Genomic DNA, 14,416 nt, shown 5'->3' with positions numbered 1-14,416 from the left:
ACTGTGCCCTTTTTGAGCAAAATAGAGTGTATCTGCAAATATAATTCTGTAAATGCAAATTCACCCCATCGACCAATGCGCGTGTGTGTGCATATGAGAGAGAGTGTGTGCGTGAGTGCAAGTGAGGTAGTGTGCACTTGCGCATGTGGATGCTTGGTAAAGTGTGGGAGTGCGATGGCATATAAGCCTGTGGGAGGGTGTATGCGTTGGTGAGTGTGTGGGGGTGTATGTCTGTGTTTATGAGAGAGAGTGTATGTATGAGAGGGGATCTGTGTGTATGTGAGAGTGTCTATAGTGTAGTGCGACATGAACCCAAGGTCCCAGTGGAGGGCATCCTCATGGGCTCTCCCACACACTCACCCATGCACACATCCTCTGACAGGCTTATATGCCACCATACTTTCACACACTTTACCAAGCACATACAGACGTGACAGAGTGTCCTCACACCCTCTCTCTCATGCGCGCACACACACACGTGTCTATGGGGTGAATTTACATTTGCAGATACATTCGATTTTGCTCAAAAGTGCACAATCTGCAGGCAGTCAATCCATGCAATATTTTATAAATTCCTACTTTGGAAATAGAACCAGTCTGACTCAAGATTGGGATACAGACAGACAGTCTCTAACCTCACACCTTTCATGCATTGTCTGAGCTGAGATATCACCTTTTTCTAAAAAAAAGCCTTAAGTTATCTCGAGAATGTGACTTAAAAGTAGTTTGGGATTTACGTATTAATGAACTGAAACCTGTAACCCATTCTAAAAGATGGAAGACTTAACAGCAATCTATGTTTGTTCAATTTATCATTTCAGTTGCATGACACTGCAATCTTTCCCTCTAAATGCTGTGTCTTGTGGTCCTGTTCCACAGTTACACAAAGGAGCAGCGCTATGAAAGCTAGTGCTTCCAAACAAACCTGTTGGACCATAACCTGGTGTTGTGATTTTTAACTCTGTCCACTCCAGTCCAACACTGACATCTCCAAATCAGAGATTACAGTGTACAGGTTGCAATCTTCTATCAACACTAGAGAGGAGATCATGTAAGATGCTAATCATATTCTTAAATGTCCCAAAAGACAGATAATATTCCATAAGGGCAATGAAAACAGATTAAATATTACGTAGCTGGATTTGTTTACAGGTTGGAGACAGAAGCTACAAGATGCCAGAATAAAGGACTTGCATCTTTAAAATCAATTTATGAGTTAATAAATGTTCACAAGCACTTCACAGGAGCACAACCAGACAAATCTTTAGAGCCAAAAAAAAAGAGAGATATTAGGATAGGTAAATGTAAAGTTAAAGGAGACATAGTCCCAGTGGACCATAATGCTGCTCTCTCATTAGAGAGATACCTGGTGATTGTTTTACCTGAGGGTCACATATCTCAGACGAGGAGCAAGATTGAGCTAGTGGGACCTTCATGACCTCATGTTATGCGAGAATTAAACCCTTGCTTTTGGTGTCACTCTGTATTGCAAACCAGCCCTCAGCACTTTGCAAATCACCTTAAATTTGTTCCTTCAAATCCTTCAACTATTGAAAAGACTATTTTTAAAAAAGTTAACTTAAACCCTTAATGACTCTAAATCACATGTATTATGTGTCAAGACCATTTCTTTGTACTTTTCTTTATTTGTGATCGCGCACTGAAATGGGAAAAAGATGGTGTTGAAATCAAGGATTGTTAAATAATTGTTGCACGTTTTAAAAGTAACCCGACTCCCATTCTAAGTGCTGTTTACACAGTTGCTTGATCAAGCAGTAGTGCAAGTCTGGATGTAGACAAACGGGGTCCAGGGGGCTACGTACAAGTGAAGATTCGCCAGCAACAAATGGCTGATAGCCCATGGATCAATCGATAAACTACTGATGACAAAAACCTCCTGTCTACCAACTACTGTCTGACTGGCTCCCAGGTAGGTGAACAGCTTGGAGGTGTGAATAGTTAAGGCAGAAACCATTGGACCTTCTCAAGTGCAGGAAGTGTCACTTTTCTCTGTAGCTGAAACTGCTGTCAGCCTTTTTTTCTCCACAGCAGTTGCTATAAGCTGTAATTTTTAACTAGTAAAAAAAAAACTTTAAAAAGGTATGAACTCACCACTTTGTACCTGCTGCAAGCAAGTGAAAGCATCTGGAGAATCAATGAGCAACACACCCTGACAAGCCAAAAGGACTGTTCAGGCACCAATGAACTGCTTTCCCAATCTTTCCTCCCTCTCATCAGAATCCTGCTTTTGTTTTTTCCTGGTTGTGTGCATGTACGCAACAGAGGAGAGCTTATAAATGTGGATGTTGATAGATGTGAAGCTGTAAAGGCACAGGTGGTCAGACAACATCTGAGGAACAGGAAAGTCAACGTTTTGGGCTGATACTGTCAGGGCCGGGGAAGGGGAGGGGGAGGCAGAGGGAGCCCAGAAGTATATACAGGGAGGGGGTAGAACTGGGGGAAGGGTAGGTGGGATGGTGCTAAGTGAATGCAGGTAGGGAGTTATTGTGATTGGATAGGAAAGGAAGGGTAGAGCAGATAGATGAGTAGGAAGATGGACAGGTTAAGTCAGTTCAGGGAGGAAAGGACGACAGATGGGGCTGGACATGGGATTAGGCTGGGGATGGAGGGATTTTGAAAATGGTGAAGTGGATTGATTTGTAGTAAGTTTTAATTCTTGCTAATGTACAGAAACCCCATTTGTGCTCTCAATCAAATGGTGTCTAAATTACAGGTAGATCAGGAAATTCTGCATACATCTTAAAATCTTGAACTTGTGATGATGTCTGTTGGAAGAGAGGCGCTCAATTTCCAGTGCACTCAGTGAAGCATAACACACATCTTTAATATGATGCTCTCCCCTCCAAGGGGAACCACCTAGTCCTAGACTTCTCCTAGTCTAACTTATAAATGTAATAACTTATTTTCACAACCATTCTCATCCCTTCTGTGGTGTCAAAGCTGTCAGACCCTTCCTAAAGTAACATGTGCCCAAAGGCAACACCATATTCTGATTGACGCTGAACTACTGTTCTCTTGAGCCTCTGAAATGTATGCCACTATGTATGAACCTTACAATCCCCCGTGAATTGCAATCCTATCCTGGACTTTTTAAAAAGCTATATGCACATTCACTCTCCGCTATTCCACCAATTTTAAAACTGTACCACGTAACCAAAATTGCCTTGCCGCGTTCAATCAAATATGGCTACAAGTATCAAGATTCTTTCCTTCTTTAGAAGGAAATCATGATGGACTCTGTTTCTCTATCTGCAGATGTAGCCAAGCCTAAATTTCTCCAGTATTTGGTTTTTATTTCAGATTGAGTGCCCAATGCTTTCTCCTTCTACTCATTTCTTGCCTGTTTCAGGCTTCACTTCCACCAAAAGAACTCCATTTTAAATCTCAATGTGCTTGCTTACAGAAGTCACTCAAATATTTCTTTGTTTAGCACCAATTAGATGAAATCCTGTGATATCTGGCAATCCAGATAATAACACTTGAATTCTATTCCTGTCACAGACCCCTGACTTAATTTCTGAACAAGGTGTCAATGCAAAGAATATAATTTCAGGAGAATTTCTTTTAAACCGAACAAGTGAAAACGTCTGGCCAAATAAAACATTAAAAGTGCTCCAAATAAAAGCCAACTGCAGTCATTAATTCTGATCTGAATTCACCAAATAAACCATACAGCTCTCCCTATTATTTTTTCCCGTCATGATTTCCTCATTGATGACATTCGAGCAAATTTATCTTGCACCTTTCTGATTTCAATAGTTAACACCTTTTTAAAACATACAAGAGAAGCATTCAAGATTGCACAAGTAAAACTGAAACAGAAGATCAACTGTTTTGACACTGGGCAATTTAGAACTACTTCCTGACAATAATACGCACTTTCGCACTTTGGGAATCTTGCTGCTAGGGAAGATGGCACAATGGAAAGGTTACAGCTGTTACGTCATGGTGCCTTCCTTTCCTTTCAGGAGTGGATCACTATTATGACCAGCAGTCTATTCAATCACTTGACTTTTATTCGAAGATGCAGATAGACTTCCAAGAACAATCTGCAAAAACTCTTCAATCTGTAAAGTTCAACAGCTTTGTTTTATTTATCAGCCTACTCTAATGTGTTATAAGACACCTCCAATGGCCATATCCCAAGGTGGGGCTCAGACCTTTGGCCCTGAAGTAGGGACTTTATCACTGCACCACAAGGCAGTTGAATAATACTGAAAACGTCTGGCAGCTACTCATAGCTGCAGAAACTCTGTACCACTTTGCAACAATTGCCATATGAAAGAGTCATTTATGAGGTTGATTGATAGAAACAATGCCATTTGCTGCCTAGGTAATGTCCATAAACTTCTTCAATTTCAACTCTAGTTTTCTTAATCAACATAGTTCTTATAAAATTGACAAAAAAAAATCGGCAAAAGCATGTGAAAATCTGATAAAAAAAACATGAAGTCAACAGAAGCACAGGTGATCATTAATTTCTGCGAGAAGAAAATTGGCTTAATTTTCTCTTAGAACTATAATTACTTGTAGCCAACAGTTCTGAAGTTACAGGGTGTATCTAGAAATTAATTCTGGATTCTCTGCGCAAAATTTGAAATCAGTGTACATGAACTCCAAAACGAATCAAGGGCATTTTTACAATTCAATTATGGAATGATAAAATGAGGTTTCATTAAATAATCTAGGCAGGCACCACAACAAATGAACTTGCAAACCAGTTTGTAATTTGATCATTCTAAACATAACTGGCTCGCTAACGTTCTTCAGAAAACAGAATCTATCAATCCCTTCCTCATATAGCCAAACCAACTCCAGCTCTGCACTGCACTGTACAATTGTCTTTGAAAACCCTAATGGCTTGGAAATCAAAGAATTCTAACAAAAAAATTCCATGAAGCAGTGCATAAATTATGCAAGATCATAATTTAGAGAAACTGTTTCAAGAAGCATCAGTTTCAAGCAAACAAGTAATTAGACAAAGAAAAAGGGTAGAGAATAGCACATTGGCTTAGCCTCAACATTAGCCCTCTCCGGTTGTACTGATGCTATATCATACATATTTTACTAACATAAATACACAACCTTAGAACAGTTTGAGTCAAAAATAGTCACTTACCCTGACTGTCCCACTGTAACCTGAACCAATTTTGTATAGTCCATCTTTCGCCAACAGATACAAGAATGAGCCATCACTCTGCAATAGACACCAATCATCTTCATCTGTAAATATCTCCTTAAGAATCCATTTGTGCATTAAAGCTACCTTCTTTATTCCATTAGTGAACCAGTCCTGTATTTGAACTTTTCCAACTAAGACAGCTTGCACACTCCTTTGGAGAGCATTTAGAATGGTTGGCACCTAAAGGTAAGTAATGTTGGCATATTAAGTTGAGAAATCACAAAAATGATGACAATTAACAGCTACAAAGTGAAAAAGCACCTCTGAATAGCAAGCTGCAGTAGCTTCATTTTAAGCAAGATGCTTATTACACATTTATCTTGGTAAAATATGTTACACTTATTATAGTTACATTAAACTTCAACATACAAAATATATAACTCTATGAAGAGTCAGGACATGAAAGTCCACTTGATTTGCCAACCAAATTCTCCCAATGGCTTTTCCCCTGACACATGTAAGAAGAGTTTTATAAAATAGGCATTGTATTTAGCCAACTTTCATACAGGTCAGTTATATGAAAGTCAAATCAGTTCACATCAACATAATCTTTCAGATTATCTGATTTGAAAAATACTCATTTTCATATAGTACCTTGAACATAAGAAATCACCCCAAAGCCTCTTTACAGAGGCCCCATTACACAAAATATGATACTAAGCCAGGGCAGATGATAGAAGGTTTTGAAAACAAAGATGAAAATTTTAAAATCAAGGTAGGTCTTGAATAATATTTTTCCAAGTATTAAGTGTAACGCTCTCCAAATGTGTGTAATAATTAGACCAAGCAATAGTCAAAGCTCTAATTATACTTGCAGACTATATTTTTTGTGAAATCGACCAGAAAAGGTCAGCCAGCAGTACAGTGTTGGCGAAATAGACTTGGTATAAATTAAGCTATGGGCAGCAGAGATTTAAGTAAAGTCAAAATCATGGAAAATACAATATGGGAGCCAGGCCAAGATAGAATTGGAATAATCCAAGTCTTATAGGTAACAAAGGCATGAATGAGGTTTTCAACAAACAAGCTGATGCAGGAACAGAGCCCAGCAATGCAATGGATTTAAATTATGCAGGCTTACTGAAGGCACTCATACACAATAAATAGATCCTAGTACCTTAATATGACACTGCAGTAGCAAACAGTTTGATTCAGCATCAAAATGAGTGAGCGCATGCATGAACTTATGGGGGATGAATGTGTGCGCACGCACAGGGGTGTGTGTGTTGGCAGTAGGCGAGGGAGGGAAATGAGAAAAGGCAATAGCTAAGAAACAGAGATTCTGGCCAGAACACAAGACACTGGCTTCCCTCTTGCCAATAATAGGTTGCAGCAATTTTGCTTCATCTGGTACTGGAAATCTGACAATTTAGGGGGCTATTGCATTGAGACTTACTTGTCCTATTTATCTGTATTAGCAGCTCCTTGATAGTACAGAACTCAACATGTCAACACGTGCTAAAGGTGACAATGCCAAGAATTTTTTTTTTAAAAGGATTAGATTACTTACAGTGTTACTTCGGCCCAACAAGTCCACACCGACCCTCCAAAAAGCAACCCACCCAGACGCATTCCCCTACATTTACCCCTTCACCTAACACTACGGGCAATTTAGCATGACCAATTCACCTAACCTGCACATTTTTGGACTGTGGGAGGAAACCGGAGCCCTGGAGGAAACCCATGCAGACAGGGGGAGAATGTGCAAACTCCACACAGACAGTTGCCTGAGGGAGGAACTGAACCTGGGTCTCTGGTGCTGTGAGGCAGCAGTGCCACCGTGGAAAGTTAATTGAACTATTAGTGTTAGGAGAATAATGCATCTTTTCTTTTTGCTTAATTGCCCCTTCATTAAAAGCATGTGTGGTGTAATTTAAACGCCATCCACAGAGATTTGTACTATTGTGAAAATGACCACTATGGCAGTTCTTGTAAATACAAAGAATTAAAAGTAGATTTTACATAAAATGTAGTCTGCAAGCATAATTAGTGCTTTGACTACTGCTTCATAGTCTAAGTATTAGATACATGTTTACAGAGCGCTACACAAAGTTAAATATTACTTTTCTGAATGTTATCAGTTAAGCTAGGAATTCAATACAAGGTCAAAATGTGTAGCATTGGAAAAAATTAGCAGATCAGGCAGCATCTAAGGAGCAGGACAGTCGATGTTTCAGACTTAAGCCCTTCATTAGGGACGTGACATAATTTTCAACTCTGATCTCCAACATACAGTCATCGAGATGTACAGCATGGAAACAGACCCTTCGGTTCAACTCGCCCATGCTGATCAGATATCCCAACCCAATCTAGTCCCACCTGCCAGCACCTGGCCCATATCCCTCCAAACCCTTCATATTCATTTACCGATCCAGACACCTTTTAAATGTTGCAATTGTACCAGCCTCCACCACCACCTCTCGCAGCTCATTTCATACACGTACCACCCTCTGCGTGAAAAAGTTGCCCCTTAGGTCTCTCTTATATCTTTCCCCACTCACCTTTAACCTATGTCCTCTAGTTCTGGACTCCCCCACCCCAGGGAAAAGACTGTCTACTTATCCTATCCATGCTCCTCATGATTTTATAAACCTCGATAAGGTCACCCCTCAATCTCCGAAGCTCCAGGGAAAAGAAACCCAGCCTATTCAACCTCTCCCTATAGCTCAAATCCTCCAACCCTGGCAACATCCTTCTAAGTCTTTTCTGAACCCTTTCAAGTTTCACAACATCATTTCCGATAGGAAGGAGACCAGAATTGCACGCAATATTCCAAAAGTAGCTGAACCAATGTCCTGTACAGCAGCAACATGACCTCCCCACTCCTGTACTCAATACTCTGACCAATAAAGGAAAGCATACCAAACACCGCCTTCACTATCCTATCCATCTGTGACTATTTGCAAGGAGCTAGGAACCTGCACTCCAAGGTTTCTTTGTTCTGCAACGCTCCCCAGATCCTTACCATTAAATGTATAAATTCTGTTAAGATTTGCTTTCCCAAAATGCAGTACCTCACATTTATCCAAATTAAACTTCATCTGCCACTCCTCAGCCCATTAGCCCATCTGATCAAGATCCCATTGTAATCTGAGGTAACCTTCAACGCTGTCCACTGCACCTCCAATTTTGGTGTCATCTGCAAACTTACGAACTGTACCTCTTATACTCACATCCAAAACACTTATGTAAATGACAAAAAGTAGTGGATCCAGCACCGATCCTTGTGGCACTTCACTGGTCACTGGCCTCCAGTCTGAAAAACAACCCTCCACCACCACCTCTGTATTTTAATTTTGAGCCAGTTCTGTATCCTAATGTCTGCAGTTCTCACTTCCTTCTAATTCAATACAAAGAGCTAGTATGGAATGTGATACAGTAAATCAAAACTAAACAGATTTTTAAGCACTTGCCCAGCTCTAACCTCTTCATCAAGACTAAGGTATGTTTTGTTGGAAACAGTGTTATATGGTTGATTCTTTGTTCACCTTTAGACAAAATCACATCCTTTCATTGACACAATTCGAATGTTTCTTCCTCTGAATATTTCCTTTCTTCTAACTTCCAGATGTACACTCTTTTTATCCATGCTAAAATCATCCTTGTTAAGACTTCACAGCACTGAGATTAAAACTTGCATGCAGTCTTTAACTCCTAAGTTCATCGCTTACAGTATCGCAAAACGTTTAGATTCACTTGGTCAGAACTTTTCTCTAAACACAAATTCCTGCACGATTGACCTAAACAAGAAGACACAACATGCCCAGAGACTCGAGCCACCCTCCAATACAAAGACATCTCAGAGATGACAACCAGACTACTCTGGCCCTGACGCATCATGATAGCTCACAAACCGACTACCACACTGAAACAACTCCTGATGAATTCAAAGGACCCCCACACCAACAACCAGCAGACAAATGTCATATACAGAATACCCTGCAAGGACTGCAACAATCATTACATTGGACAAATGGGCAGGAAGCTAGCCACAAGGATAAATGAGCACTAACTAGCCACCAAAAGACAGAACCAACGAACACTAGTATCCATATACACAGAAAGAGAAACAGCTGTTCGACTCGGATAATACAACTATCCTGACACAGGCTAAACAGACACGCACAGGAATTCCTAGAGACCTGGAATTCAAATCAAAACTTCATTAACACAAATTTGGACCCCATTTACCAACCTCTCAGAAACAATATCACCTACCACAACAAACAGAGGCAGATAAATAGCAAGCAGGACAGAATACCAACGCTGCACTGGAGGCTCACTGATGATGTTACCTGACATGGTGACATAACATCTGAGAACAAACCTACCAACTCAAATCTACCTTTTCTCTGAACAATTCTTTCAAACTCTAGCTGGGCATCATCTAATTCCATCTTCCTATCTCACCTTACCTTGTACTTTGACATTGTTTTCAGCCTTTTACCTTGATTTTATAACAAATATATCTACATAACAACTACAATAAACATTTGCCAAACTGAAATCCTACATTCATGCAATCAATCCTTGCAATTATTCTGACAGATCTTGGTTAATTTGCATCTCAATTCTCATTTATCTATCTCATTTAAATACTCTTTCACATTCTTACCCAATGAAAATGAAACAGTACAGGCATTTTCAACTTATCTGGTTTCTTGGAGGATAGTATTTTAAACTTTATTGATGACTAAGAACAGCCAAAGTAAATATCGGAAATTAGAAAACCTTCCAAACAAAATCAAGTTACCTGAATAGGTTGGCAAGCATGGCTGCCATTACTGGTAAGAATTGCTGACACAGCTTGTAGAATCTTGCCTGTTTCTCCCCAAGCAACTACCAAACTGAAGAGGCAGGCACAAGATAAAGCAGTCAGTGACTGGCTGATATTGTCTGCCATTCCAGTGCTTCTTATTGTTGTTTCTAACAATAAATGGAAGAGAGATTCTGCAGACAAAACCACATTAACAGTTAATTAATACATACATTACTCAAAATTCACAGTGATTAAACAGAGTCAAATAAATATAATCAAAACTTTCACACACCTGCTTCTCAAATATTGTTTCGCTCTTTCCCATCTTTTAATTATATTTTTAAGCTTACCACAAACATAGTCTCAAGTAAAGTAAAGAACATCTGTTCTCAAGCTTGCACTTAAGTCACTAAATCAAAGCTTACATAGATCCCTTTTCTCACCAACCATCCATAGACAGTCTAATATCCCCACATGGTGACAATACCAACACCAAAAATTCACAGATATAGAGAACACAAGCGTCAAAATTTGAAACTACAATTTTCTTAAGTATGTCTACCATACAGCTAATCCAGAACACAAAAATGAATATTCTGTTTGTGTTTTTTTAAAAAAGATAATGGCCTTCATTTTGCTTATATGGAAATCAGAATGTTAGTGTGCTCTGTTCATACTTTAATGAAATATTTAAAATATGAAACCTCAAAATACCCAACTCACTTTTCAGAACAAAGCTTTTGTAGCTTATTCATGGATGCTGCAAGGTAGCACAATAGCCTGAATTTTGTGGTCAACAATGAAGTAACAGTAACTCGAGAATTGGTCAAAGATCTCATGGTCTCTGTGCAGTGGATTTCACGTTGCCCCAAAATGTTATCTGAAGCTGTGAAAAAGGAAGGGGCCTTTCTGGAGTCCAGCAAAAGTGATGCGGGTAACCAGGGTAAGCAACTATTGACAATGAAGTATGTGCTCAGACAGCAAAGCAGCAAGCAAAATGCACCAATGATCCTTCACTTTTATTAAACACTACCAAAAATGAAATAAATTTGTGCAAAAGCATGTAAAATTTACAAAATTGCAATTTTACCATAATGATAAACAAATATAACATTAGTTATCCAGAGTCAAAATGCTCTTCAACCACAGTCCAAATCACAGGCAAGAAGAAACCTGTTTGCAATATTCATTAACTTGTCTGCAACGGAGATATTAGAGTAAAGGACAACTTCTCAACAATTCATTGTTTCGAGTTTGAAGAGACCGCAAGAGTCAGAACATTTGGATTTATGTTTTAATTTGTGGTGTGGAACTACGATACGTTCACCTGTGTGGGGGTGGGGAAAGAGTGAGACAGAATGCAAATGAATGCCGCAGTTAAGGAGCAGAATGTAACAAGTCGATATATTAGATGGGTGGCACAGTGGTTAGCACTGCTGCCTCACAGCACCAGGGTCCCAAGTTTGATTCCAGCCTTGTACAACTGTCTGTGTGGAGTTCGTACATTCGCCCAGTGTCTGCGTGGGTTTCCTCCCACATTCCAAAAGATGTGCAGGCCAGGTGAATTGGCCATTCTAAATTGCCCACAGTTGTTAGGTGCATTAGTCAGAGGGGAGCGGGTTACTCGTCGTGTGGACTTGTTGGGCCAAAGGGCCTGTGTCCACATTGTAGGGAATCTAATCTAGGATAAATAATAGATCTATCAGACGGATACTGCTTGCTGGTAATAGCATGGCTGATGTGCTGGGCCAGAACTGTGGTTTGAGAAAAAGTGGCACACTGTCTCAGAGGCAGGTCAGCTCATCTGAACAGAAAACCGATAAGACGGGACTTGGGAGCAAATATGAAAGATCTGGAATATTGTGCCTTTTGGTGGCGTAGATTGTGGACAGGTTGGGCTATGAGATCTTTGAAGGAGAGGACCTGAAAATATCTCAATGAGGAACAGAATCTCAACTTCTATGACTCTTGATCAGTGACTCTGGCTGAGAAAATTCACAAAATCGGTTTTGATTGTGTCCACCATTTAATGTGCAGTTTACATCATTTGACCAGAATTCACCTCATTTTAATTCTGGGTGCTCAAGTATAAGTCGAATGGTGTTGAGTCTACCCTGCTGACCAAGTTTTTTTGCCCATCTGTTTATAACAATAGAATGCTTCAACTTTATTCTCTTTGAAAATATCTTAAGCAGCTTATGGATTCCCACATTCCTTACATTCTATAATCTGCTCAAGTTTCCAGAGAAGTGATGGTGAATGCTACAACTTGCTGTCATTTCTACCACAAATCTAGACCATTAACTGAATTGTGTTACCCATGAAGAACAGTTGTTTTCTTAACATTTTCCAACCAGTTTCAATTTGCATTGTACAATGATCAACTGAAGCTTCAATAACTGGTGATTTTCTTCTATTTCTACCACCATACAAACATTGACTATCACAAAAAAGTATATCAAATAACCGAGACTATAACATCAATTTAGCTCAATCTGCATTACTTCATTCACGCAAAGCTATCTTAATTCTGATGTATTTAGGTTACCCCTGCAACAAGATTACCATCAACCACACCTATTGTGATTGCGTGACAAAACAATCCAACTAATTTTTAGCTTGTTGATTATTTACTAAAACATTCAATATCTCAATAGGTCCAAAACTTAGCTTGTTAATAACCTTACCTAGTACATCGGGTGGTTCTGACTGGAGACCTTCTGGCTGTTGTCCTTGAAGCATATCAAGTAGAGCCTGTAAACTTCTTAGACACAATGCAGGATGAGAGAATCGAGTTTCTTTGATAAGCTCAAATACACCACAAAGTCCAATTCCTATGATCTGTTAACACAAGAATTCAGATTATGCACCATTGCATTTATGACAGCTGTATTTACATTTCCTATGGAAGGAAACTGCAACTTCTTTTGCTATAATTCAAACTATTACATGATTGCATCTCTTCAAGCATTGTTCATTGCAAAACAAAGAGACCGTTTTACATATGGTATCAGAGAATCATCAGGTTACACAAGGGGGCCATTCAATCTGCACAAGCACTTCAAATGAGAATCATTATCTACTCTAATCTCCTGCTTTTGCCCAATACACTTGCATGCTATTTCTACTCAAATATTCATCCAACACCTACTTGAATCTCAATTGATGCTGCTTTTGCTACAATTCCAGGCACTGCATTCCATACTACTTTCTGTTTTTCCTCACATCACCCTTGCTTCTTTTGTGCATCACTTTAAATCCAATCCCTCTTGTTTTCATTCCTTTACAATCGGAAACAGCTTCCCCCAATTTACTCTATCTAGCCAGTTCATGATTTTGGAACCCTCTATCAAATTTCCTTTCAGACTTCTTTGCAAGGCAAGCAGTCCCAAAAACTTCTTCAGGCTATTTGCATATCTCTAAATGTTTGTCTAGGACAAAAGTTCACTGGATGTGATTGAGGACAATAGTTGTGCACAGTGCTGAAGACTATTCCATAGAGGAATATTTTGATTGCAATCATGAGGATGAGGTTTACTGGTTATCGTAGAAGCAGGGACTTAGAACTTGGATTCTGCAAAACAGGTGATTATTGGCTTCTGTATGCAGAAATCAAGATGATTTATGGCACAGAAGGAAATTACTTGGCTCAACACAACGCTGTTGGCTGATAAATGATCTGATCCTGACATGTCCTGTAGGCTTTTAGGTTGTCGCACTTCAGGGACAAATGTGTATACCTTTCAAATGTGTTTATCTTTAACATTTCTAGAATTCATAATATTTTACTTTTGTAATACAATTTTAGCAGCTTACCTTGAGTGAAGTCACTATGGTCTTATGAAACCATAGGGCTGTTTTCAGAGCAAGACAATTCATGGTAGTTTAACTATGCCTCAGAGGTTGAGAAGGATATCCCTTCATGGTAACCTCAGCTGGCTTGGGAACTGAACTCAAGCTGGTGGCATCATACTGTACTGCAAATGTACCATCCATCAAAATGAGCTGTCACCTCACAACCCCACCACTCCCCCAATCTCTTCCCAACATTTCATGTTACCTTAGGTAGTTTAATTGGAGGTTCCCTCGATTCTTCCTCTTCATCACTGTCCGACTCTCCACTCTGAACTGAATTCTTTGAGGCCAGAGTCAGGGAGGCTTCTTTCCTTTGCCATTCCAAGACACAGTGCCGTACATTACAGTAAACGTTGAAGGCTGAAGGGTTGCTATGGATTTTGATATCTGGAATAGGCGTTGCATTTTCCAAATTCTCTGTCTAAAGGAAAGTACATAACTCAGGTTGCTACTGCATCAGTAGTAAATTCTTATCATACATTTTGTAGCTCAGAACTCATACTCAATCATGCTTCATAAATGTTCTGGAATTTGATGTAATCAAGAGCAGACAAGCAGTATCCAGGAAAGAAAATTTAGTTGGGATTCTCAGAGGTATT

At 39.5% G+C, this 14,416-nt stretch overlaps 1 protein-coding gene across 16 annotated transcripts in view; it reads right to left on the bottom strand.

Annotated features, from left to right (window-relative positions):
• mycbp2 (MYC binding protein 2) overlaps positions 1-14,416 on the bottom strand; it is a 253,347-nt gene that overhangs the window by 182,596 nt on the left and 56,335 nt on the right. For all 16 annotated transcript variants that reach the window (XM_072577934.1, XM_072577936.1, XM_072577938.1 and 13 more), the window contains exons 3-6: positions 14,023-14,238; positions 12,650-12,803; positions 9,957-10,153; positions 5,141-5,383 (exon numbers count right to left, since the gene is read on the bottom strand). In XM_072577934.1, the coding sequence (XP_072434035.1) occupies positions 5,141-5,383; positions 9,957-10,153; positions 12,650-12,803; positions 14,023-14,238 (810 nt within the window). The remainder of the gene's footprint in view (positions 1-5,140; positions 5,384-9,956; positions 10,154-12,649; positions 12,804-14,022; positions 14,239-14,416) is intronic.

Source organism: Chiloscyllium punctatum, chromosome 9 (genome assembly GCF_047496795.1).
Source record: "Chiloscyllium punctatum isolate Juve2018m chromosome 9, sChiPun1.3, whole genome shotgun sequence".
In the NCBI taxonomy this organism is placed as follows: domain Eukaryota; kingdom Metazoa; phylum Chordata; class Chondrichthyes; order Orectolobiformes; family Hemiscylliidae; genus Chiloscyllium; species Chiloscyllium punctatum.
This window is presented reverse-complemented; position numbering and strand designations above follow the sequence as displayed.